At 40.3% G+C, this 25,225-nt stretch overlaps 1 protein-coding gene across 1 annotated transcript; it reads right to left on the reverse strand.

Moving 5' to 3' along the window:
- Positions 1–394: 394 nt before the first annotated feature.
- On the reverse strand, positions 395–20,030 carry Ovch2 (ovochymase 2). Its single transcript, NM_172908.3, has 16 exons — positions 19,943–20,030; positions 16,861–16,970; positions 15,371–15,462; positions 13,633–13,805; positions 13,210–13,305; positions 12,805–12,956; positions 12,085–12,274; positions 10,968–10,991; positions 9,174–9,264; positions 8,930–9,054; positions 7,941–8,081; positions 7,453–7,583; positions 4,253–4,346; positions 3,349–3,480; positions 821–901; positions 395–598 (listed from the first exon to the last, which is right to left on the reverse strand). Exons 1-16 carry the CDS (start codon positions 20,028–20,030, stop codon positions 489–491), a joined length of 1,830 nt encoding a protein of 609 aa, NP_766496.2. The 3' UTR covers positions 395–488.
- Between the last annotated feature and the right edge of the window lie 5,195 nt (positions 20,031–25,225).

A 25,225-nucleotide genomic window follows, 5' to 3' on the forward strand; every position in this document is an offset into this window, starting at 1 on the left:
AGCCTTGGATTTGAGACCCAGTACCACATAAAGCAAGCATGATGGTGCCCACCAATCCCAGTACTCTGGAGATGGAGGCAGGAGTGTCCGTCACTCAAGGTCATCCTTGCTTACCTGCTCCTTGAGTTACAGCAGACCTTGTCTCAAAGATCGGATATTATTTTGTCTCAAAGAGAGGAAGAGATACAGAGACACACATACAGAGAGAGACAGAAAGAGGCTTTCTGTGGAGAACAACCTCAGCTCTGGACTCTGGTGATCCCTTGGGTCTCCCTTCCTGATTGCCAGTGCTGTGGATGTTTAGTCAGCCCTGACAAATGTGTCACCCATTTCTGGTGAATTTGTTTGCTAAAGCTACTGTTAAGAGACTACTGCAAACTGCACCCGTGGCTAGAATAGCAGAGATTTATTGTCTCACATTTCTGGAGGAAAGAGGGCAAAGGCCAGTGTGTCAGCAGGTTGATTCTTTCTGAGCGTTGCAATGCTTCTCAATGCTTTCCACGCCTCTCCCCTTGCTTCAGAAGACCACTGTCAATAGCTGGCATCTCCCCGATGTCTTCTTCGTATGGTGGTTTTGTATGTGTGTCTCTCTCTGCATCTAAATTTCCCCATATTATGAGGACATAAGTTATATAGGATTAGCATGCTCTGATGATCTCATTTTAGGCCAATTACTTCTATAAAGAGTGTATTTCCAAATATAAGAGTCACCTTCTGGGGTACTGCAGTTTAGGATTCCAGCACATGTTAGAAGACAATTTATCCCACTTTCACACAGTCCCCAGTGGATTGCTTAGTCACATTCCTCAAAGCAGCTTACCGAAAATTTCCATTGCTCCAGGTGGTAGGTCCCATGTCTCCAGAGGCACTGATTCATCCTCTGATATGGAGATATTTAAATCTGAGCATAAACATAATACAATTGCTTGGCTTAGAGACTGTCAAGTTCGGGACATCAGAAAATGATTTATGGTGATACTGTCTGAACTGTGGAGACACTTCAGTAAACAGGTCTACATGGGTCCCTTAACAGAGAGGTGGAATATTTTAATTTCAACCTGGTTCCCCTTCAGCAGCTGTTTAAGGTCTAACCAAAATAGAAAGCTTGGGAAATAGATAACTGACTCTTTGTATTTCCCACACAGAAGAAGACTCGTGAAGTTGGAGATGTGATTGGAAAGCACACATGCCAAGAGCCTGGACGTGGATGAAGGTGCTTCATGACCTGCTTCCTGGATGTGTGATACTCATTTGCACATAGCCAAGCAAATCTTCCCTGATTTAACAAGGACCCTTATTCTGCTTCTTCTTCTTCTTCTTTCTTTTCTTAGCTGTGCAAGGACTTTGATCTAGGGCCTCATGCATGCTAATGTACTCTACCACTGATCAGAGCTCCCCATCCACTCATATACATGAATTATTTTCCCATCTTAAGATTGGAAGCAAAACCCAAGGCTACACATCTAGAAAGGACTAGGTAAGATTCAGACATGCAGTCTATCTTTATTCTTTGTGGATTCCATATGTGGACCTGCCTAATCACTAATTTTTTATTTATTAATTTTTAATTAAGTTATTTGTAACCTGTACAGGTTTGAATGGGAATGGCTCATACATTTGAATGTTTGGTGCCCCGTTTGTGGACTGTTTAGAAAGGGTTAGGGGGCAAGATACTGTTGGAGGAGGGTAGACTTTTCAAAATCCCACTGTAGTGGTTAGAATGAGATTGGCCCCTCTAGGCTCATATATTAAAATGCTTGGTCACCAGAGAGTGGAACTGTGGGAAAGATTAAGAGATGTAGCCTTATTGGAGAAGGTGTATTACTGGGTGTGGGCTTTGAGGATTCAAAAGCCCACTCCAAGCCCAGTCTCCCTCTCTTTCTCTGCTTGGTGCCTTTGGAATAGGATGTAAAGCTCTCAGCTACTGCTCTAGTGACATGCCTGTCTGATTTGCACCATGTTGATAATGAACTAACCATCTGAAACTGTAAGCAAGCCCTAAATTAAATGTTTTATAAGGATTGCCTTGGTCATGGTGTCTCTTCACAGCAATAGAATATTGCTAAGATATAACCCTATAAACAACAGGCATGGTGCTTTTATGAATTATTTGATGCCCAGCTGAGGCGGAACAAGGCAACAACAGTCAGACATCGCCTCCTCCTCTTTCTTTCTTTTTTAAATTAAATTTATTTATTTTTATTTTATGTGCATAAATGTTTCACTTGTATATGCACATATGTACTTTGTATGTTCCTGATGCCTGTGGAGGCTACAAAAGGGTGCTAGGTTCTCTGGAACCATAGTTACAAATGGTTGTAAGCTGCCCAGAGTACTGGGAATTGAACCTGGGCCCTCCACAAGAGAAGAAAGTGTCCTTAACTTCCATTTCTTCAGCCTCACAGCTTTTTGTTGCAGCTTTCATACTGCAAACAAAAGTCCTATTTAGTGCCCTGCCATTTTGCTGGTGTTTGTGTATGTGTACTTTTGTGTTCTACTTAAATTGGTGATTTAGCTGTTTAATATGGCTCCTAAGCATAGTTCAGACATGCCTCCTAGTGCAAGAAGAAGCCCATGATATATCTCAAATGGAAGATACATGAACCTGAACCTGTTCAGATAGCTCAGGTGGTAAAGGTGTTGGCTGCCAAACTTGATCACCTGAGTTCAATTCCTGGGACCCACATAGTGGAAGGAGAGAACAGACTCCTGTAAGCAGCCTCTGACGTCAAAGTGCCTGCTGTGATGTACAGGTGTAGGTGTGTAGGTACACACACACACACACACACACACACACACACACACACACCAAAAGAAAAAATAATGATCCAGGCTTGTCGGCACAAGGCTGTAATCCCATCATTTAAAAGGTATAGGCAGGAAGATAGTGAGTCTGAGGTATATTGAGTTTCAGGCCAGTCTCAAAACAGACCAAAAACAAATCATGTGTCAGATAAGCTTTGTTTTAGACATCCATTGTAGTGCCATGCTCTATGAATATATATATATATATATATATATATATATACACACACACACATATATGTATATATATATACACATATACATACACATATGTACGTATGTATGTATGTGTGTGTGATTATATATATATATAAAATGTTGTCCTTTAATGAAGCTTGTATACTGAATGGTTGAAGAAGTTTGTAAAACCTAACCTAGTAACAAACATCATGGTTTAGTAGCCCTGATTCCGTGTTCTTGGTGATTTTATAGGATGCAGCTACCAGTAAAGAGCTTCAGTGGTGTCTAGGCTCATTGTGCTTTTCTACTATGATGCAAGGTTTAGAGTTGGGAATCTGAGAACTGATACCTCTAAATTCTTACCTGCTCTAGAAATGAAGGAAATGTCAGCCTGGAAGCCCCTGGCAGTGCCATTTTCATCTGATTGGAAGCTGATGAGCATCACACTGGAGGAACTCAGCACAGGGCTGGGTATCACATAGTCGCAGAACCGAGCTGTGAGGCCCCAGGCAGGTTGAGTGATGTAAAGTGAATAGATATGGCATCAGATAAAGAAAAAAAAAAACCAAGTGTTCTTTAGATAGCTATGGACAAGCTTTTTGACAAATACCAAATCTCATCTTCAAAATAAAGGGATCTGCCTCTTCAAAATGTGTATTTGACCCCACCAGCATTTCAGGGTTGTTTTCATCAGTACTGTGAAAGCAGCGGATCTCAACCCGTGGGGTGTGACCTCTTTAGGGGTGGCATATCAGAGTTTTACATTATGATTCATAACAGTAGCAAAATTACAGCTATGAAGTGGCAATGAAACAATTTTATAGTTGGGGGGCGGGTTCAGTACAACATGAGGGATTATATTAAAGGGTCTTGATACTAGCAAGGTTGACAACCACTATGCTAAAAGAATTGCCTCTAGCCATAAGATATACTAAGCAATTATTTTTTGAGGTGGCAGGGCTAGGGATTAAACCAAGGGCCTTATGAATGCTAGGTAAGCCCTTTACCACTGAGCTGCTTCTATAGCCCATTAGGCTTATCTCTATCTGAGTCCTCTTCAATGGCCTTTCACAGATGGTTCAAATAGTTCTTTGGACCTTGCTCTTTTCTACCCTACATGAAAGCAGAAGGAGTGGTGGTAAGACCATAGAGAAAGATGGAGGGGGTGCGGGGAACAAAGGAAAATTAAGATATCTTTTTATTCCTTATCTCATGATCAGGTCCAAGGGCAAACCAGGGGAAGCCAGGGCTCAAGGGGAATACAAACCTATTTCCTTCTCCTTCTCGACATCACTGTGTACAGTCACATAGTCAGAGGAGCAGTCTCCATTTTCTTCTATTTCTAGGCTCTGAAATGACAGCTGAGAAGGTGCTTGGTCACATCTAGAGAAGCTCAAGGAATGAGCAGAAGACTCTAGGCCACTCGCCTTGCTCTAGAGTAAAATCTTGGTTGATAAAGTTGTAGAGATATTCATGAGTGGCTAAGGAAAAGATAGGCCCTCAAAACTCTTGAAACATAGAAGCTATCAAATACAGCTTGCGTGCAGGGGCGGGGATCTGTGCCAATGTCTGAGCTCCATCACAGCTACAAGGGATGGAAGAACCACCCTACAGAGGTGGCAATTTTGGGTTGTGCTACTTGGACAGGTAAGTCCTGGTCTGGATACATATTACTTTTCTAGGGATCTTACACACTATACATCTTATTCTGGGTATTTAATTTTCAGTTTACTTGACTCAAAGCTGAAGGTAGATGTATTTCTCACAAGGTGTGTCTTTCTGCCTGGGAGGATGTACCCAGAAGGATGTTTCTGACTCATCACATTTGTTCTCTTTTGCTCCCAATATGTACCAGTGCCTTGCCAAGTTACAAATGAGTGCAAGAGCTGCTATCAAACAAAGTGTTGCCTGGAAGCCACTGGAACCACCTGTAAAAGGAACTTGAAGTCAGAGCAGTGAACTTGGAGAACTCACCGCTCAAAGCAGAAATCTTGGTGAAGCATAGAGAGAACCATTGCAGTTTTCTAAGGACATATCATGAAGGTTATTGTTCTACAGTTTCTGTGATCCTGATGTTAAGTGGAAGCACATTATACTTATCTCTCTTGCACATGGCACCACTGTGTTATCTCAAAAATGTGTCATAAGCTATCTTTATGCCATTACCTTTCTCCTTCTACCTTGATGTCTATATGATGTACTTGTTTTATATTCAGCATGGGGGGAGGTACACAACATGGAGCAAGGAAACTGTGAGCTGTGGAGGGGATGAAGGAAATGTAAACATTTTGGCATCAGTGAAAAAAATTTTTTTAAAGTTTAGTGACCAAAATGTAACTCAAAATCAAACACAGTACAAATCCACAGTGTTTCTTGTGTTTTTGCCTATGCTGCATCATGTGATTCTATTACAGCCTTGGTTTCGAATATATAGCAAGCAGAGTTTGCACTAAGTCTGCTGTTGCGTAATGCAACACCAGTGAACAAGATATGAAACATCATGGCTCAGAAGCAAGCCCTGTGCCTGTTACAAACTCAGGTTGTTTTTGCTGCATATACAAAGAACCTTGTTCTTATAGGAACATAACAACTTCATTGCAGAAAACAGATCTGAATATTTCCCTACCATCATTCTTCAGTACGAGTCAAATCACCAGATCTTGGATAGAATTGTGTCAGAATATTTGGCCTTATGAACTTCTGTTTGAGTTGCTGAGTTGACATTAAAAAAAAAAAGGAATTTTGGCTTGAGTCTAAGACAAAAATTCCAACTGCTGAAAGGGACCCAAACATACTTCTGCCATTTTTGTATTTTTGCAAAGCTAAGTTTCAGTACTGGCAATAATAAAGTCAACACACTGGATCAGTCCTGGAAAGTACTGAAGATGCTCTCTCTGTCCTGCAGTCTCTGTCCTCCCTCATTCTTAAAACCAGTGGGCTCTCACTTAGGCTCCTAACCGCTGACTGTATTTGACATTTCAGATAGCATGAATCCCAGCTTCTCTCAATTGTTCAATGGTTTAGTCCTATTATTCTGCCTTGCTTTTGAAGGATGAGGTTGGAACTGGGTAATTATTTCCCAATTTTCATTTTCTCTAAATTTTAACACTTGAGGTAAACTCAAACCATTGGCCATATCCATTTGTTTGCTTTGTTTGCTTTGTGTTTTAAAGACTCCATTTTCTGACCTGTCATGAGGACTCAATGGTTTGGGTTTTTGCCTGTATCTCAAACCCCTTTTCTCTTCAGACACAGTTTGGCACTGATAACAATGTAGTTAACTAGAACTTATATATAAGATGACAATCTCTTTGATTGTACTGTCTAGTGATGTACTTGACTTAGTTTAGGTAATTACACTTAAAAATATCATGGTTTGAATATAAAATGTCCCCCATAGGCTCACATGTTTGAATACTTGATCCTTAGATGATGGAGTTATGTTGAAAGGGTGTGAAACCTTGAGGGGCTGGAGCCTCACTGGAGGAGGTAGGTCCCTGAGGGGCAGGCTTTGGGGGTTTGTGACCACTTTCTGTCCACTCTCTGCATCTCGAGTGCTGATATAATATGACCATCCACCTTCTGCTACGATGCCTTCCCTGACATCGTCAGGATCGTCTCAAGCTGGAAATCAGAATACACCTGTCCTCTCCTAAGTTGTTTCTTGTCAAGGATTTAGTCACAGCCATAAGAGAAATAACTGATACAGGTGTTTACACCAGTGGAATCGACTGTGGGATTCCAGGGTTTACTCCTTCTTGCTTCTCTTCCTTTCCTTTCTTTTCTTTATAAGTTTTTGGTAATTTATTATTTTAAGAAATACGTGTCTATCTCTATACTTATCCAGATTGTTGTCCTACTTTCACCTGTGTCATGACATATTTCCCCAGAGGATCCACTACTGTTTAATTGGCAACAAACAAATGGCCTTCACATTACTGAGATCAAATGTGATATCCACAGGTTTATATTTGGGTCTCAGCCCCACTTTCCCATACTCTAAGTACACTTTATAACCTTGTTGAATCGAGTACTCCCTGGCCCTGGCCTGTGCTAGCTCCTCTTTGCTGTGTCGTCTCTGCTTGGAGCTCTTAATGACATTGGCATGATTGTTACTAACTTCTTAATTAGTCACAATTATTTTCTTGAGAATTTGAGATTATAAGGAAGAATCTTTGTTTATAAAAGGACATATAGACTCATGAAAGTCACCAGGTCTAAACATTAAGGTTACAGTGGGAAATTTCATTTTGTTTTGAACAAGAGCTAAAGAGTGCAAGTGCCATCTAGTGGTGGCTACAGGAGAAACCAGGCTCTTCAGTTATCGGAAGTCAGTGTAGTGTGCCAGGTACTGAGGACTAAAAGTATGGCTGTAAACACATCAGATAAAATCTCTGCCTGAACAGTGTCTTTGACAGCTCTCTTGTGAATATATCATGTGTAATTTAGGACAAATACAGTCAATACCTTAATTAGGCAATAGTTGGGGGCTTGAAAAATCCAGGTACAGCTAGCCATGTTACTGTAGTCTTCAGGATAGTGAAGACTCTGTATAGTGCCTTCTTCAAAGAGGATAGTTAGAGACCTGCAGCCGGAATCTAAAACAAAGGAGGGCAGAACAAACTCACACACACAGGAAAGACTTTTTGTGTTCTCCCTCCTGTCTCTACTAAGTGATAAGTTACATCTTTTGGCAGGGCCAACAACAAGAGAGAGTCTTATGCTCTGGCTTACAGAACTCTTAAGGCCCTCTCAGCTCCTTGGGCCAGTGATCAGGAACTTTCAGGGACTGTGGAGGAGAGACTACATCTTTCAGCTTGCCAAGATTCCTTCTATACTATGAAGCCAGCAGACCTCAGGTGGGGGTCTCCCTGCTTACCACCTCCAACACCTATGATGCCAAAGCTTCGGCAAAGGGCCTAGACATTAAACAATGAAAGTAAATGGTTTTTTACCAGGATGGTATCTCGGCTTAAGTGCTTTATAGGTGAGATTAAACCCAGTGGCATAATCTGTGGCATCAGAGATGAACCTCAGCCGGATGGAACTGGAGCCAATGAGAATGGATGAAGGGAGATTTTCTCCACAGAATTTCCCTGCAGTGTGAGAAGAGTCTTTGTTCAGAGTCTGGAAAATGGCACTAGTCACATGCCCTAGGGAGATACATCTTGTCCTGGAAGTTCAGGATTGTCTGAATTAGGCTGCTCAGCTTTTGCACTAGTAGGATTTTGATCCAGAATGTTCTGTTTATGTTGCTCTTTGACTTTTGCAGGATTTAAAAAGTGTACATACTTTTAATATGGTTTCTTCTATATTCTATATAATCTCCTATATTCTCTTCAGTTGTAACAGCCAAAAATACTTCTAAAATATTGCCAATGGGATGGACAAAGTTACTTCAGGGTGAGAACCATAGAAACCCTATTCTATTTTTGTAATTTGTTGTTTCTTTGAGACAAGATATCATTGTATATACTAAGATGGCCATGGTCATGCAATCCTCCTGCCTCAGTCTTCCAAATTCTAGGTCTACAGCTATGTGCTACTATGCCTGGCTTCATTTTTATTATACAAATAAGCTTTGTCTTCTCATGGGCATAACTTGGTGTCGTTCTTCTTAGTGTTTTGAGGCAGGTAAAATCCACTTGCAACCATAGTTAAGTGGTGTCTTACTTGGGGTGACTCGGGGACCCAGCAATATGTGTAAAGTTTACTCGTAATGGGGTCATGACCCAGGCAGCCTGGATTTAAAAGTATCAGATGCAGCTGCTGAAGTGCCCTCAGCAGGCTCAGTCTCTATTCTCCCCACTTTAGAGCAGACTCTCAAAATTGGATGAGGAGACTGCTGCATTTACGATTGCCTCCATGTCAGACATATTGTGACCAGACATTGTTAAGTCTACTTAGCCCTGCTTTCCGTATGACAGCGTGAAGAACCACTTACCAACGAGTCTGTCTTCTAAAGAGTACATTGCCAGGTAATTGTGGTGACAAGACTCTATATCCAAGTGTGACAAATTGAGCAACATATGCATGTCCTCTGGAACCAGGAAGGTCCAGACACACAGTCTGTAGGCAGATACATGAGAAAGTGTAACTTCTAGCCAGAAAGTGACAGTCACAGTTTTGTCAATGGGCACAGGCAGGCTGGAGGTGGAGCCTGGGGAGGACATAGAGGGAGTACTCACTGCTTGCTCTCATAGTACAGGTGGAGGCTTTCTGGGAAGTGCAGCTCTCCCTCAGACCCACTGATGAGACCATCAGGCTCACTGCATAAAGCTGAGAGGAAATGCCACAGCATGAGGCATGGCAGCCTATGCTCTAATCACCACATCATCCTTACAGAAGCTGAAGACATGGGAGCCACTGTTTCTCCTTTCTGTACACTTTTGTTCTTCATGCACTATTTCTTTCCTGTCTTGGCTTCTATAATGCTTCATAGTTTTGTGTTTTTGTCCATCTTAGGCTGTGCTTATCCTCGAGATGCTGTGACCTGCCCCCCATCACTCAGACTCAGAGGCTTCATTCTGTGGGTACAGGCACTTCCCAGGTTCTACCCTACTTTTCCTTTTCCCTTTTTATTGGAGACCTCAGTATGGGCTTAGCCATGCTGGCAGTTTCACCTCTTACCAATACCCTTCTGGACTTTAGGTCAGACTTACACTAATGTTCAGTTATCTCCATTGAAACGCAACACTCGGTATAAGTGGAATCACCTTCATGAGCAAAACTGCAGCTACCTTTGATTTATGGATGAACTTTCAGGCTCTTGTGTTCAAAGCTGTGATGATGTCAAAGGTCAAGCTGGATTTCTCCTTCTCTTCACTTTCAGTCCTCACTAAACTGGTCCCAAATTTTATTTCTTTTTTCTTTTTTGGCCCTTATCCTGTTTTGATCCTTCATCTATCTATCTATCTATCTATCTATCTATCTATCTATCTATCTATCTATCTATCTATCTATCTGTCTGTCTGTCTGTCTGTCTGTCTGTCTGTCTGTCTGTCTATCCACCCATCCACCCATCCACCCATCTCTCTCTCTCTCTCTCTCTCTCTCTCTCTCTCTCTCTCTCTCTCTCTCTCTCTATCCATCCATCCATCTCATCTAAATCTGTCATGAATTCCACTTGACTTATTCTTCCCTTAATCTCCTTCATGCTACTATTATATTCTTTTATTATATAACTGTAATGTACTTATCTAAACAATCAACTTTCTATTGTAAAGTGAAGTCTGTTTTTTGACTGACGGGGTAGTTTCCAGAGTTTGATCTCGAGTTATCTTTCTATTCTTTTCTTTTGTGAGACTCCATTATATATCTACACTTAAGCTGCTTTGGTTGGCTTGATGTTTTGCCCATACTTTTCCTTCTTTATCCTTTGTGGTCTATCCTGGATAAGGATGTCTCTGTTCCAAAGCTTATGACATTGGTCACTTATATCTGCAAGCAGCCTAGATCTAGCGAGTCTATTTTTCATTTTGCTTTTTTAGGAATAATCCTATAGGCTCAAAGGCCCAGTAGACAACTAAGACAAGATCCACTCTCATTTTGCTATAGATAATGTAACCGAGGACAGGGCTTGCCCCAAATTTCAGAGTGAATTCATCAAAGAGTCATGGTGAACAGGGATAAGCCCCCTGTGTAAGTAGGGGAACTTTCAGGGGAGTGTATGTCACTTAACTATTTCTGTACCACTTCCCCTATTCTATTATTTAATTGAGAGTCAGTGTTTGTCACTTAGTGTTTGCTGAATTGGATAAAGCTATGACTTGATACAAAGATATATGTAAGGGAATGGGGCTCCGTGGACATTTAATTAGCTGACTGGCAGGGACAGCTGTGGATGCTCATCAGAGTTTTATACCAAGTGATGACTGAAACACAACCAGAAGAAGATTTTAGATGATAACAGGAACTGACTCCCAGAAATGTTAGGATGTTAACTCATGCTCCTGCGAGTGCAGGCTACAAGGAATACCCACCTTTGGTGCTCTTCCTTCGATGGCCTGAGAAAGAAAAAGAAAGATGCAATTCAAAGCTTGTGGTACCTTGGACAAGAAATTGACTTGAAAAGCAGAGCATTTTAAGTCAACATGTAAATACTGAAAATTTAATCTGTGAAAAGAACAGGCCAGGTAAAATGATAAAGCAGGATAGCGGTCCTGGAGTTTTGAGATGATCTCACGTGCTTTATTCTTACTAACGACGAAACAGTGATTAACTTGGAGATTACACAGAACAAAAGGAGCCAAGGATGCTTGAGAGTGGAGGCCAGAGATAGAGATAACCTGCCTCCAATCATGAACATTTTGAGTAGTCCCACACTGACGTTCAGATACCTGTCATTATACTATACTCTTGAAAAAAATTCTGAGGTAACTTAAGTTAATCCACTGAGAAATGATGGAAGCCACTTTGAGACTTGAAGACACCAGTTAAGGAAACAGTTTGGAGGTAGAAACGAAGCTGCATTTTTTTTCCTCCTGGCTGGTCTACTAGAAGGGTGCACATAGAGCCTGTCCCTCAAATTTACCACATTTGCTTTTATACCTGGATTTCTAAATCTCCTGTCTTATTTATTTAGGTGACACTATTCATTACGGTGAGCACTGTTTGCAGTACTGTACATGGCTTAGAAGGCCCTGTGACCTCTATCTACTAGGTGCTGGTGTCCCCTTTTTAATTGTGACATCTGAAAATATTTCCAGAGAAATATCATTCTCTGGGTAGTCAGATTATCAGTGGTTGTTCATTACTGAGCTGCGCTTTCGCTTGCTGAATCTTGCTAGGATAGTAGGTGGATATCTATCTATCTATCTATCTATCTATCTACCTATCTATCTACATTAGTGGATGACATAGTTTCTATCATAGGCAAAGTTTAATCAATTTATGAGGAATACATTCATTCTTCAGTAAATATTTTAATACTTAGATTTATATGATGTTTTGCTCTTGTAGTAGATCATACATTTCAAAATCCTCAAGCATTACACTGAGAAAAGAAGTGGCCCTCTCCAGTTACGATTGTCTAGTCTGCTAATGCTCTTTACCCCGGTAGAACTGTAGCTGTCTAAGCTTGCAGGATGGCTTCATTACCAGTCTGGATATGTTTGAGGATCCAGGGAAGCACTCTCCTAAGATCTGTGAAGATTCCAGGAGATCCTTGCTCTTTCTTTCTTGCATTGTTTCTCCAGCTTCGACCACAGCCCAAACCCCAAGAAGTCACTCCAGCCAGAGTCCAGGCCCCTTTCCTATTCTGGCACATAAGTGACCCTCCTGAATCTCCCTGTGGAAAAAAGAAGGAAGTTCCTGTTACTGTGATTGTTGGTGGAGGTGCCTCAGAGTGCTCACTTTCCCCACGAGGATGGAAATGTCAAGCACTAACAATTCTCACTTCTAACAATTAAGACTCAGGGGTCTGGGAGAATATCTGGTTACAATTTCCATTTGATCCTCAAACAGAATCTGTCAACTTCTGCTCCTTCTCCCCATTCTTAGTGTTCATCAATGTTTCCCATCCTTCTTCATACTACAGAATCAGTGACTTCTTGCCCAGTGATACAACTGACTGAAGTCTTCAAAAATCCTGAGAATTGAGGATAGTGACATTTCCAACACCTCTAATCTAGGAACCTCAAAATAAGAAGAGATATCCATAATGAGTGGAGAACCTTGAGGGCTTCACCTGTGGCACTATCTCTATTTTTTTGGGGTGGTGGTGGGGAACAGATTCTAGTTTTACCTGGTATCAGCGTTCTTAGACTCCTCACCTGCTAGCAAACTTTCCTGTGCTTGGAGCTTAGCTTACCCACGTACCTGACAAGCATCTCTCCCTCCATCAGGGGATCCTGTGCAGAGAAAGGTCTTCCCAGTAATGGGATTCTTTAAGGTCAACAGAACGGCCTCACATTCCTCCTGAGTCAAAATTGGCAGGTTTACCTGCTGCAAGACTTGTGGGAGCCTGCCACCTGGAATGAAGAGATGACCCATCAGGTAAGCTTTTACCTTCTGAGATGAAGACGCCCTGTACTTTCATCAGCACCAGCTGGATGCAAGTTTGTGTCTCTTTGGAAGGATCTCAATTTCCTAAGCGCATTGTGAAGTTCTCTGACTTTTGAAATGTTTGCCTGGTTGTTTAATTAATTAAAAATTCTGGTTTCTCGTTATCTGTCAGAACGTTTTGAGGATTTTGATTAAGAGAAGTGGTACAGGAGCTCTTACCTTCGGACAAGCGACCCCAGCCTGCAGTTGTACAAATAAATCCAGCATTAAAGTGTTCTCCTGGCTCTGGAAGACACACAGGCCTCACAAACTGTCCTGAAGAAAAGATCAAGGCAGGATTTGGCTTATGGAGAAGTTAACACAGTTACACCTTTTGGCATGTGGGTAGTCTCCAAAGACCTCTTAAGGATCAGCCTGGCATCTTCAGGGGTCACTTGTCAGTTTCCTTCTCCTCAGTCTACATAACCCTACATCCAGAACCATAAGGAAGGCATTTTAAAAAGGGGACACTCCGGACAAGTCTCCACTTCTCGTATATAATCCAGAAGGGCTGGTCTCATGCTACATAATATGATCTGTAGAGGTATAGTATGGATCAAAGGTTATGGTATAGATTATTCAGGGTCCACTGTAAATGTTTACCAAATTGGAAGGTTCCAGCCATCTTCAGAAGGGCTATATCATAGATCATAGGTTTTCTGGTGGAGAACTGCGGGTGTATGATGATGGTTTCAATGGCAAGTGTTTGCTCTCCTGGCTCGGCTTGGCTCAAGTCATGTTCTCCAGCAGTTACATTCAAAGTTAATGCAATGTTTCTATAAAAAGGGAGAAGGAAAGAGATGGGGTTTTAATGAGCTTCTAAGTATGGTTGTAAATGCTGGAAAATTGGCCTCTTCAAATTAACATGGGTGGATAATGTGGAGCATGGGAGTGCTGAGCCAAGCGAACGAGAATGGTTCTACTGCTATTTAAAAAAAAAAAACAGAAGACCCAGCGCAGAGATAGTGACATGATATATTTAATATTTGCCAGTGTTGTTTATAATCAGCTAGAGAAACAGACATGCATTGTAATCCAGGGAGCTAAAATATATATGAAACCACTCAACTATCTTATTAGGCTGTCCTAGTCATAACACCAGTGAGTTATTTTGTGAAGTATTTGTGATTCCTAGTAAGGGTGTTGCTTCAGTGTTAAAAATCTCACGTGGTGTGTGTATTATGAAGGACAGCAACCTAACTCTGATGTTCCAGAGAGTACACATACTCAAGGATTTGGACCAATTACAACAGCCCGAAGCAGGGATTGCCTCTGCCTTCTTTATATTTGTAATTTACTGTTCTCCCACAAAATGAGAATGATGCCATTTCTTAAGGTCAGTGTTATCTTGAAGGAACTTGATAGGATGAGATGGAATGAAGTAAGCATTTTGAGCTTTTCTTCCTTTGGAACCCTTCTTTTCCAATGGTGATATTTTATATAATATTAGATAGAGCACCATCATTTCTATTGTAATGTTTTCCCGAATCTTGGATATATCAGGTACTTACTATAATACATAGCATCTCTCTAGCATACCACTGCCTCCATTGCAGGGACATTGTTAAATGTTTGTTTGTTTGCTTGTTTATTTTTATTTTTACTCAACATAGGTGGTCTTTCTATATCCCTCAGGCTGGCCCCAAATTCCTAGACTCATGCAATTTTACTGCTTCAGCTGCTCAAGTAACTGTGTCTAAAGATGTACCACACCATTCCAGTCTAATTTCTCTTTTAAACTATGGACCCACTGGGGGCATCATGCCTAGTAATTTTTGTGTATTTGATACCCATTGGCAACTGGCAGTTAATGAGCATCCCAAGAATGCTTTTAGACTTGAAATGAAAGAACAACCATGGGGACATAATCTTGACTACAGCCTAGTATATGTATAGAATGCCAACAGTGGAGTATTTGGATCACACTAGAAAGCTAATTAAAAAAATAAAAGTGCTTAGGTTGAAGCTCAGAGAAGCAAGTCCAACAGGAAGGAAGACATAAACATCTGTATTTTATTGGTCTGTCTTTGTTTTCTTAACATGTATAATGAACCAGGTAGTGTTTTTCCACGACAACATTTTAATCAAAACTATTAGGAAACTTTCCCAAGATAGTCTTTTGATAATACTTTTTGATGACTTCAGTGGGTTTATGTAAATACAGCATCTTGCCTCTGCACAGAATCCTTTACCTACTAACCTGAGAATTAGCCTACAATGTCACTAAGCCTCATTTGTGACACCCAATTATCTTCCTTGTGTTTTACAAGAGTAATCAGTTCTGATTCCAAGGTGCAGGATGGGGTAACCTTGTCTTCCTCCATCAACCAAGGTTTCCTACCTGTTAGCCATGCAATGAGCGGCTGTGATGACCCACTGTGAAGAGATGATGGTCCCTCCACAGATGTGCTTCTGCTTTTGTTTCAGAGACACCTAGATGACAGAGATCTAAGTTGGTGGAAGCCAATGCTGTGGGGTTTCCCCAAACCTATGACTGAGCATATTCTGAAAGACAGATAGAGATAACCACAGTGATCATGACTCAGGCATCACGACAGTGTGAACAAGAGTAGTTTGGGCCTACTGTTTTCATATGGTCTTAATAGACTATTTGACCCCTACAACTTCAAGCCTGTGCTTTAATTTGTTTCTTCAACATACTTAAAATGACATCTATCTATTTATTTATCCATCACTCTCTCCTCTTTGAGTGTGTGTGCATGTATATGCATGTGTGTGTGTGTTTATGTACAAAGTGTACATAATATGCATGTAGCAATCAGGATAATCTGGGTGTATTGGGTTTCTCCTTCCACCATGTGATCCCTGGGATCAAACTCAGGTTGTCAAGCTTGGTAGAAAGCATGTTTATGCAATTAATTGTCTCTGATCTTTAGTAATTTTCTGTCTTTAACTCAATCCATCTATGATATTTGATTTGATTCAAAGGTGACTTATACTTGACAAATAATTACTTTCAATGAATAGCTTCACATTTTTAGGATGAGAAAATGGTAGTTTATTAGAAAATTTCACCTTTTAAAAACGAATTACTTTATTTATATCTCAAATGTTGATCCCCCCTCCAGGCATACCTTCCCAAAGTTCTTTACCCCATCTTCTTCCCCTTTGACTCTAAGAGGGTTCTCCCATGCCTGGTGTCCCCCTTCCCTGGAGTATGAAATCTCTACAGGATTGGGTGCATTCTCTCCCACTGAGGTCAGGAAAGGGAGTCCTCTGCTAAATATGTGCCTGGGGCCTCTGTCCAGCTGAGAATTTTTCACTTTTAAGTAAAAATTATTTATGAACAATCAAAAAGAAAACATGAAACACAAAGCAACACAGAAAATCTGGCAAGATTATATAAAGTTCAATGGTACAGTGAATGCTTAGAGCTTTTTATACTCTAGATTAAATAATTTGAACCAAAACAAATACTGAATAAACAAACAGGAGGAATACTGAGAGGAGGCTAAATATAGAAGACAGAACAGAAAATCATGAAAGAAAAGCCAATGGTTCACCATTATTATGATTTGAATATGAACTTCTGAATTGAACAGATGACCAATTAATTGGTCAAGTGACCAGTCATCTACTTAAAAAATATTTGTTATGTTTATCAAGAACACACAGGCAACCTGTTGAGCACAAATTCAATCATGAATATTAATTAATCTTCTTTTAAGATTAGGAAAGCATAGCTCTGGGTGTGTTGTGAATTTTTTTTTCCTAGACAGAGGGTGATCTAAGGGAAGTAGCATGTGATCTGGATGACACAAGCTTGAAATATCCTATTTCACCAACTAGAGAAGGAATTGCAAGACTCACTTGCCAAGGATAGGAACCCTTTTCCACCTGGCTTCCTCCAACAATGCGACTGAAAAGGCTAAAGTAATTCTGAGGTTGGGGCTTAACCAAACTCTGCCCACAGTCAGGATCTGGGAAAAAGACAAGATAGACACTGAGTGATTAATTTCTAGGACTAAGATATAGTGAAGAATTTTCCAAACAAGAACAAAATGCAGTATATGGGATATGTAAAGAAATTACAATACGGCTTTAAGTTAATGGATGGGATTAGATGTGTTTTGAAGAACAGATTACTCAGTTTTGTCACACATAAGATGTGTGCTGTTGAGAGAGAGAGCTTCTATGGTGCGTGTGTGTGTGTGTGTGTGTGTGTGTGTGTGTGTGTGTGTGTGTGTGTTTATCCATGTGTGGGCATATTAAGGCGAGAGGTCAACTTTGACTATCTTCCTTAGCCCATTGTTTTTAGAGACAAGATCTCTCACTAGCTTGCAACTCTCCAGCTAGCCCCAAGGATCTGCCCATCACTGACTCTCAACAAGTGCATTTGGGAATGCACATTACTGTATCACCTTAAAAAATGGTTTCTGGGGATTAAACCCAGTTCTTTGTGCTTGCATAGAAAGCAGTGCTGACTGAACCATTTTTACCCAGACCAAGGACTGACTTCTATTTTTTTATTAGATATTTTCTTCATTTGCATTTCAAATACTATCCTTAAAGTCCCCTATACCCTCCCCCGCCATGCTCCCCAACCCACCCACTCCTGCTTCTTTGCCCTGGCATTCCCCTGTACTGGGCATATGATCTTTGCAAGACCAAGGGCCTCTCCTCCCATTGATGGCTGACTAGGCCATCCTCTGCTACATATGCAACTAGAGACACAAGCTCTGGGGGTACTGGTTAGTTCATATTGTTGTTCTTCCTATAGGGTTGTAGACCCCTTTAGCTCCTTGGGTACTTTCTCTAGCTCCTTCATTGGGGGCCCTGTGTTCCATCCAGACTGAGCATCCACTTCTGTATTTGCCAGGCACTGGCATAACATCAAAGGACTGACTTCTAATGTGAAGGTTAACTGCTGCAGGGATAATTGGCACTGGGTTGTCAGGAATTCAGTCTCTTTTCTTTCAGAGCTCTCTGGTCTCAAAAAAAGAGAGGTACTTTGTAGTATCCTGCGACACTCACACTCACTGTGTACCAAGATGATTGTTTCTGGCTTTCAACCCAGGTAGACTGTGGACTCCACAACAATGGGGATACCTTCCTCCCTCCCTCCCTCCCTCCCTCCCTCCCTCCCTCCCTCCCTCCCTCCCTTCCTTTCTTCCTTCCTTCCTTTTCTTTGTGAGAGAATTTCATTTCAATATGGAGCTCAGGATGACCTTAAGTTCATGTTTTCCCTGCCTCTGCTTTTGGAAGTCTGCTTTTGGATTACAGGTGTGTAACATCACATCTAGCATAGGCACAATGGAATTACAAATTCACATATGCAGAGTTGCTTAGTTAACTTATGGATGATGCTGTAGTCTGTCCTAGTTTTTAATTGTGTCTATCTCTCTCTCTCTCTGCTCTGCCTATGAGACTGAGTCTTTAATGCATGCCTGCCACACAGTTAGATATGAAGAAATTTAATTAGATTTACTATAGGGCAAAAAATACATTGTTCAGGAACAGTGGTATGATGATAGTTTTAATTCACACACTGGTGTTAAGACAGGTGCCTGTCAGGTAAAGAGAAGACATAACTTAACAAGAAAGCCTTCATCCCCGACAACACTTCAATATGTGTGCATTTATGTGGGCTTTTGACTTCTTAAGTAAGGGGTGAGTTTAAATTTGTTTAATTACACTGTGCAATTCTGTGTTGAATTTGTTTCTCTTGAGGTTATTTTTTCCTATGAAGTTTCCAAGAGTGCATATAAAACTCTCCATCATTATCACTGAGCTTCTTCACCTAGATGGCTCTTTGAATGCTTACTACCACTTCATCTGAAAAGTCTTCCTTGATTTCTTCAAACTGGGACCTGGATCTCTCCCACAATATAGCACTCTTTCTCTCCACTCCCTGTTCCCCTTTAACAGTTCTTTCCAAGCTATGTTATGAGAGTAAATTGTCTCCTTCCCTCATTGGACTACAGAATTCTTCAGTGAGATACTTAGGAATGTGGGTCCTATGCATACACACTTCTAAGGTCTAGCACAGTTCCTGGCTTACAAGTTACACCTGAAAGCATGGCTGATTGAGCACATGACTTTTCTTGGGACTATATCCTTAAGAGGAGAGCTACTTAGATCGTCTTTAAAGCATATAAAGCTCTCCCATATAATTTATTTCTTAATCCCCACACATTGCCTGAAAAAAGGACTTTCATCTTCATGTAGAAGACGTGAAAACTAAAAATCAATGAGACCTGTATCTAATAACAGCAAAACATGAAACGACCAATTGTGGTTTCATTCTGAGCCCATTGCATGTATGATCAAAAGCTGTTCCAGCTGCTTCAGATGGATGAGTCATAAATCTGCTAGACATAAAATTTAGTATTACCTGAAGTCACTGAAGCAGAGACAGAAAACATGTTGATTCTCTGGGCTGGCACAAGTCCGACTACAGACAAGCTTGCCAACAACTGTTTTAAGCTCATTATAATCAATGCAAAAATATTTATACTATATGTCAGTGAGCATGCATCATATGGTTATTAGGATAATTTCCCTGAAGATTCTAAATACTTCCAAACCTGTTCTGATCTCCCAGAATTTGCTCCATGGAAGAATACCAGGTTGTGTAATGCTTCCAAATAAGTGGCCAATCCTAGGTCAGTTGGTAAAACTAGGAGAAAATACTTAGGGTCCCTACAACTGTTTATATTTATTTCATATTATTTCAATTCCATATGCTTATCACAGGAGAAAATTCCAGAGAAATATTTTTGAGAACCAATTACATTTCTGAAGTAATTTGCTTCTCTTGTATTCCCAAGGGAACAAGAGGTGGAGACGTTACTCTGATTTGCTGCAAGAGTGATCCCACCAGACAAAAAACAAAACAAACCAACCAACCAAACAAAACCGAAAGTAGTTATACACTTAATTTGAAACTTACTTCTTATGGAGGAAAGGGTTTCAGAATGACCTTGTTCCAAGCAGACCATTCCTAATATTAAAATCAGCTTGTCCTTGCTGATAGGCATGTTGAGATTCAACGCTTCCTCCTGAAACGTAGAGAGGCTGAAGGAAACAAAGGCAGCAAGCTTTGGAAGAATAGCAATAATCCAACTTAAAACAAGCTTATTTATTAACTGAGACTGGAGGCATAAGATGTCTTTGCATGTGGTTTCTTGAAAATGTTTTTTGTTAGATGTGGGGAATCAACTACAAAACTGAAGTCTTGACTGAGCAGCATAACATTCTATTCCACCTACATCAATAAGTTGCTTCCTCCAGTGTTCCTGGCTTAGCAAAGTGGTTTGTGTTTGAGGTTTTGTTGTGATTGTTACTTGCTCCTTTTTCTGTAAGAGGATTAAATATTTGTGTGTAATACTTCTAGCAAGATGCAAACAACTGTGTACTTATCCCTGATAGGTAATTGAGAACAGATTAAAGTAAGGATACCACCAATATCCAACTTGGTGAACCAATGTATTTTATTGGCATTACTTACAGGACTATGGATGAGGGGTTAGTCACAGGAGCTGAAATGACTCAAAGACAGTGCATTAACAAAAGCCTACTCCAGCATGGGTGACAAATTATAAAAGATTGAGACCTAGAGCACAATATAGTCTGTAGACAGTTGAACAAATTGAAGTGTCCTTTGTAGGCAGTTTTGTTGGTTTGAGTCTTTTCTAGACAGCTCAGTGGATCCAAGATTGTATTTCAGCAGTCTTTACTGCTTACATATGCTAGAGAGAGACCTAATGAATCTTACTAGTTTCACTGACTTCATAATATCTTTGTTTACTTCTTGAGCCTTAACTAGGCTCCCTTTACAATATCCTAAGTCTTAAGGAGGTTCTTTCCATGATAAAATGTTTTATTTCCTAAGGATTTGCTACACAACAAATATCAACATTGTCCCTTTGCAAGGGTAGATATTCTTAGCTGTTTGCAAACAGCCCACCAGAATGTACTAAAACACTTTACTCCCGTTCTTTTCCAAGTGTAACCGCATTAGCATGTATTAGTGAGGAAGAGGAGAAAAAAACCCTAATGCAGTAGCACATTCCATAATACATACTGCTACAGACTCTTAGGATTTTAGGATGCTGTTCATTGGCGTGTTTGTGAAGTTTCATTTCCCCCCATGAAAAAAGTATTCTAGAAGGCTAACAATCTTCACTTCTGTACCTTGTAGATGTCTAGACACAAAAAGTGGCTATAATTACTTCCACATTTTCCTCTTTCCTGGCTGAATTTCTTGGCACGTTGTGCTGGCTAGATTTATATCAGCTTGACACATGGGACTCTCAATTGAAAAAAAAATGCCTTAGAAGCTTTGCTTAGAGGCTAGTCTGTGGTGCATTTTCTAAGGTTACCATTGTTGTGGGAGGGTCCAGCTCACTGTGGGCAGTGTACACCTGGGCAGCTTGTCCAGGACAGTATAAGAAAGGCTGAATAAGCCATGAGGAGCAAGAGAGCTCCACTTCTCCATGGCTGCTGCACTAATTCCTGTCTCCAGGTTTCTGCTTGAGTTCCTGATCTGTTTTACCTGGATGAAGAAATGACTACAAGCTATAACATGAAATAAATATTTTCCTTCACAAGTTGCTTTTGGTTATGATATTTTATCATAGCAATAGAAACCCCAACTAAGACACATAATGTGCAAGAAATGTATGTGGATTGGCAGGGTCATAACCATGTAGGAAACACGAAATGCTTCTGTGAACTTCCTAGAAATCACATATTCAAATATAGCAAATGTCAAGCTAAAAGCCTCCTAACTCCTTTATGATGAAATTTCCAGTTACATAAACTAAATTTATGAATTAACACACACACAAATATAAATGCAAAATAATTATTTCTGTCTTTAATGCAATTCAACTTTATTGTTTAGATTTCTTTCTCTTTAAGTGCTATTATAATTGAAAACATTTTTAGTAGTCATTAGTTATTTGGGAATTGGATCATATTCATCACCCCTCCTCTGAAAATCTTCCCAGATCTATCCCTACTTTCCAACTTCCCCACCTTGTATTCTTATTTTTTCTTCAAAACCTACCAACACTAATTTGTGCTGCCCAAATGTTGTTGGATGTGTTCCTTTCCTTTGGGGCATAGTTGACTTACAAGGGGATACATTCTCAGAGAAAACTGACTCTCTCCTAATGTCTATCAGTTACCAATGGCTCCTTTGCTTCATGTCCAACTTCCCTATACATGATGTTGTTTGGTCTAGTTTGAGGATGTACAGGTCTTGTGTATGCTGGAATGACTACTGTAAGTTCATATGTGAAACTTCTGTTGTATCCAGCAGATAGGCTACTCATAGTTATACACCATCTCTAGGTGTTATATTATTTCCACCCTCTCTTCCACAATGAACCCTGAGCTTTTAGAGGATGGGTACAACATACATTTTCCATTTAGTAATGAATAAAATATTTTTAACCTTTCAAATTTGTGATTGCTTATTACATAGAAAATGTTTATACAAAGATGGAAAATAAAATTCCTGATTGAAACTTTGTCCACACATGCTTTAATTCTGAAGCTAATAGTTGAACTTCACAAACACGCCAATGTTAATTTGGGTGTGATATTGTCCCCAAAATATAGGCAGTTAATCATTGCTTAAGCCATAATTCAAACCTCAATCTTTCTTTGATAACAAGAGCTCTTGTGTGCTTTTAACAGTCTTTTGTGTTTTTTCAATAGCTTTTCAGAGTAACTTGGCTCATAGCCCTCCTGACTCCAAATGCTATTACATCCTATCTAAATTTTGTGTACTACTAATGTCCAGAAGTGCAGAAAGATGTCACTTAGACCTGGAATGTTCAAGATTGAAGAACCTAAAGGAGATCTATGAGCTGAGACCTACTGTTCTTTTCCAGGGTCACAGAATAACAAACTGAACTCTAGACTGAAAAATGAAAACTTTTTTTTTCTCTTTTTGTAAGAGTGCACACACAAGCCCAGAACCCTCAAGACACAGAAACCAAGGAGCAGCTGGGACAGGATCCTTCAGGTTTCCATCTGCACCCGGAACTGATCCTGTGCCACAGCGCTCCATAACCAAATACTACTGGGAGTGAGTGGGTCTTCCAGGAGTGCTGACAAGCCTGTGACCACAGGTAAGACCACCACTTCTGCTCAGAGGGACCCTTCATTGCAGAGCCCTCAGGTGACAGGAAATGAGGAACTGCCTAGGACAGGATCCTTTCAGTTTCCATCTGCTCCCAGAACTGATCCTGTGCCATAGCACTCTATATCCAAATACCATCTGGAAAGAGCTGGTCTCCTAAGAGTACCGACACACCTGTAATTACAGGTAAGACCACCACTTCTGCCTAGAGCCATCAGGACACAGGAACCAAGAAACAGCTCTCCATACGCAAATTTCCTCCAGAAAAAACTGTTCTCCCAGAGTACTGACACACAGGCTTGCAGGAGGGAAAACCCACAGTCAGGGACAGCAAGAACAGCTAACACCCGAGATAACCAGATGGTGAGAGGCAAGGGCAAGAACATAAGCAACAGAAACCAAGACTACTTGGCATCATCAGAACCCAGTTCTCCCACCACAGCAAGTCCTGGATACCCCAACACACTGGAAAAGCAAGACTGATTTAAAATCATATCTCATGATGATGATAGAGGACTTTAAGAAGGACATGAATAACTCCCTTAAAGAAATATTGGAGAATACAATAAACAGCTAGAAGCCCTTAAAGAGGAAACACAAAAATCCCTTAAAGAATTATAGGAAAACACAACCAAACAGGTGAAGGAATTGAACAAAACCCATCCAGGATCTAAAAATGGAAATAAAAACAATAAAGAAATCACAAAAGGAGACAACACTGGAGATAGAAAATTTAGGAAAGATATCAGTAGTCATAGATGCAAATATCACCAACAGGATACAAGAGATAGAAGAGAGAATCTTAGGTGCAGAAGATACCATACAAAACATTGATACAACAGTCAAAGAAAATGCAAAATGCAAAAATCTCCTAACCCAAAACATCCAGGAAATCCAGGACACAATGAGAAGATCAAACTTAAGGATAATAGGTAAGAAGAGAGTAAAGATTCCCAAATTGAAGGGCCAGTAAATATCTCCAACAAAATTATAGAAGAAAAGATCCATAACCTAAAGAAAGAGATGCCCAGGAACATACAAGAAACCTACAGAACTCCAAATAGATTGGAGCAGAAAAGAAACTCCTCCTGTCACATAATAGTCAAAAGACCAAATGCACAAAACAAAGAAAGAATATTAAAAGGAGTAAGGGAAAAAGGTCAAGTAACATATAAAGGCAGACCTATCAGAATCATACCAGACTTCTCATCAGAGACTGTGAAAGCTAGAAGATCCTGAGCAGATGTTATACAGATCCTAAGAGGACACAAATGCCAAACCAGGCTACTATATCCAGCAAAACTATCAATCACCATAGATGGAGAAACCATGGTATTCCATGACAAAACCAAATTTACACAATATCTTTCCACAAATCCAGCCCTACAAAGGAGAATAGATGGAAAACTCCAAAGCAAGGAGGGAAATTATACCCTAGAAAAACCAAGAAAGTAATCTTTCAATAAACTCCAAAGCAGATAGCCACGCAAATATAAAAATAACATAAAAAATAACTGGAAGCAGCAATCACTATTCCTTAATATCTCTTAACATTAATGGATTCAATTCCCCAATAAAAAGACATAGAATAACAGACTGGATAGGTAAACAGGACCCAACATTTTGGTGCATACAGGAAATGCACCTCAGTATCAAAGACAGACACTACCTCAGTGTAAAGGATAGGAAAACAATTTTCCAAGCAAATGGTCCCAAGAAACAAGATGAAGTATCCATTCTAATATCTTATCAAAGCAACCTCTAACCAAAAGTTATCAAAAAAGGATAAGGAAGGACACTTCATACTGGTCAAAGGAAAAATCTATCAAGAATTCTCAATTCTGAACATCTAAGCTCTAAATGCAAGGGCACACACATCAGTAAAAGAAACTCTACTGTAGCTCACAGCACACATTGCACCTCACAGAATAATAGTGAGAGACTTTCATCACTCCACTCTCACCAACTGACAGATCATCGAAACAGAAGTTAAACAGACTTATATTGAAACTAACTCAGTATCTCACCGTACCTTCTCCAAAATTGGCCACATAATCAGTCACAAAATAGACCTCGATG

This window comes from Mus musculus, chromosome 7 (genome assembly GCF_000001635.26).
Source record: "Mus musculus strain C57BL/6J chromosome 7, GRCm38.p6 C57BL/6J".
In the NCBI taxonomy this organism is placed as follows: Eukaryota; Metazoa; Chordata; class Mammalia; order Rodentia; family Muridae; genus Mus; species Mus musculus.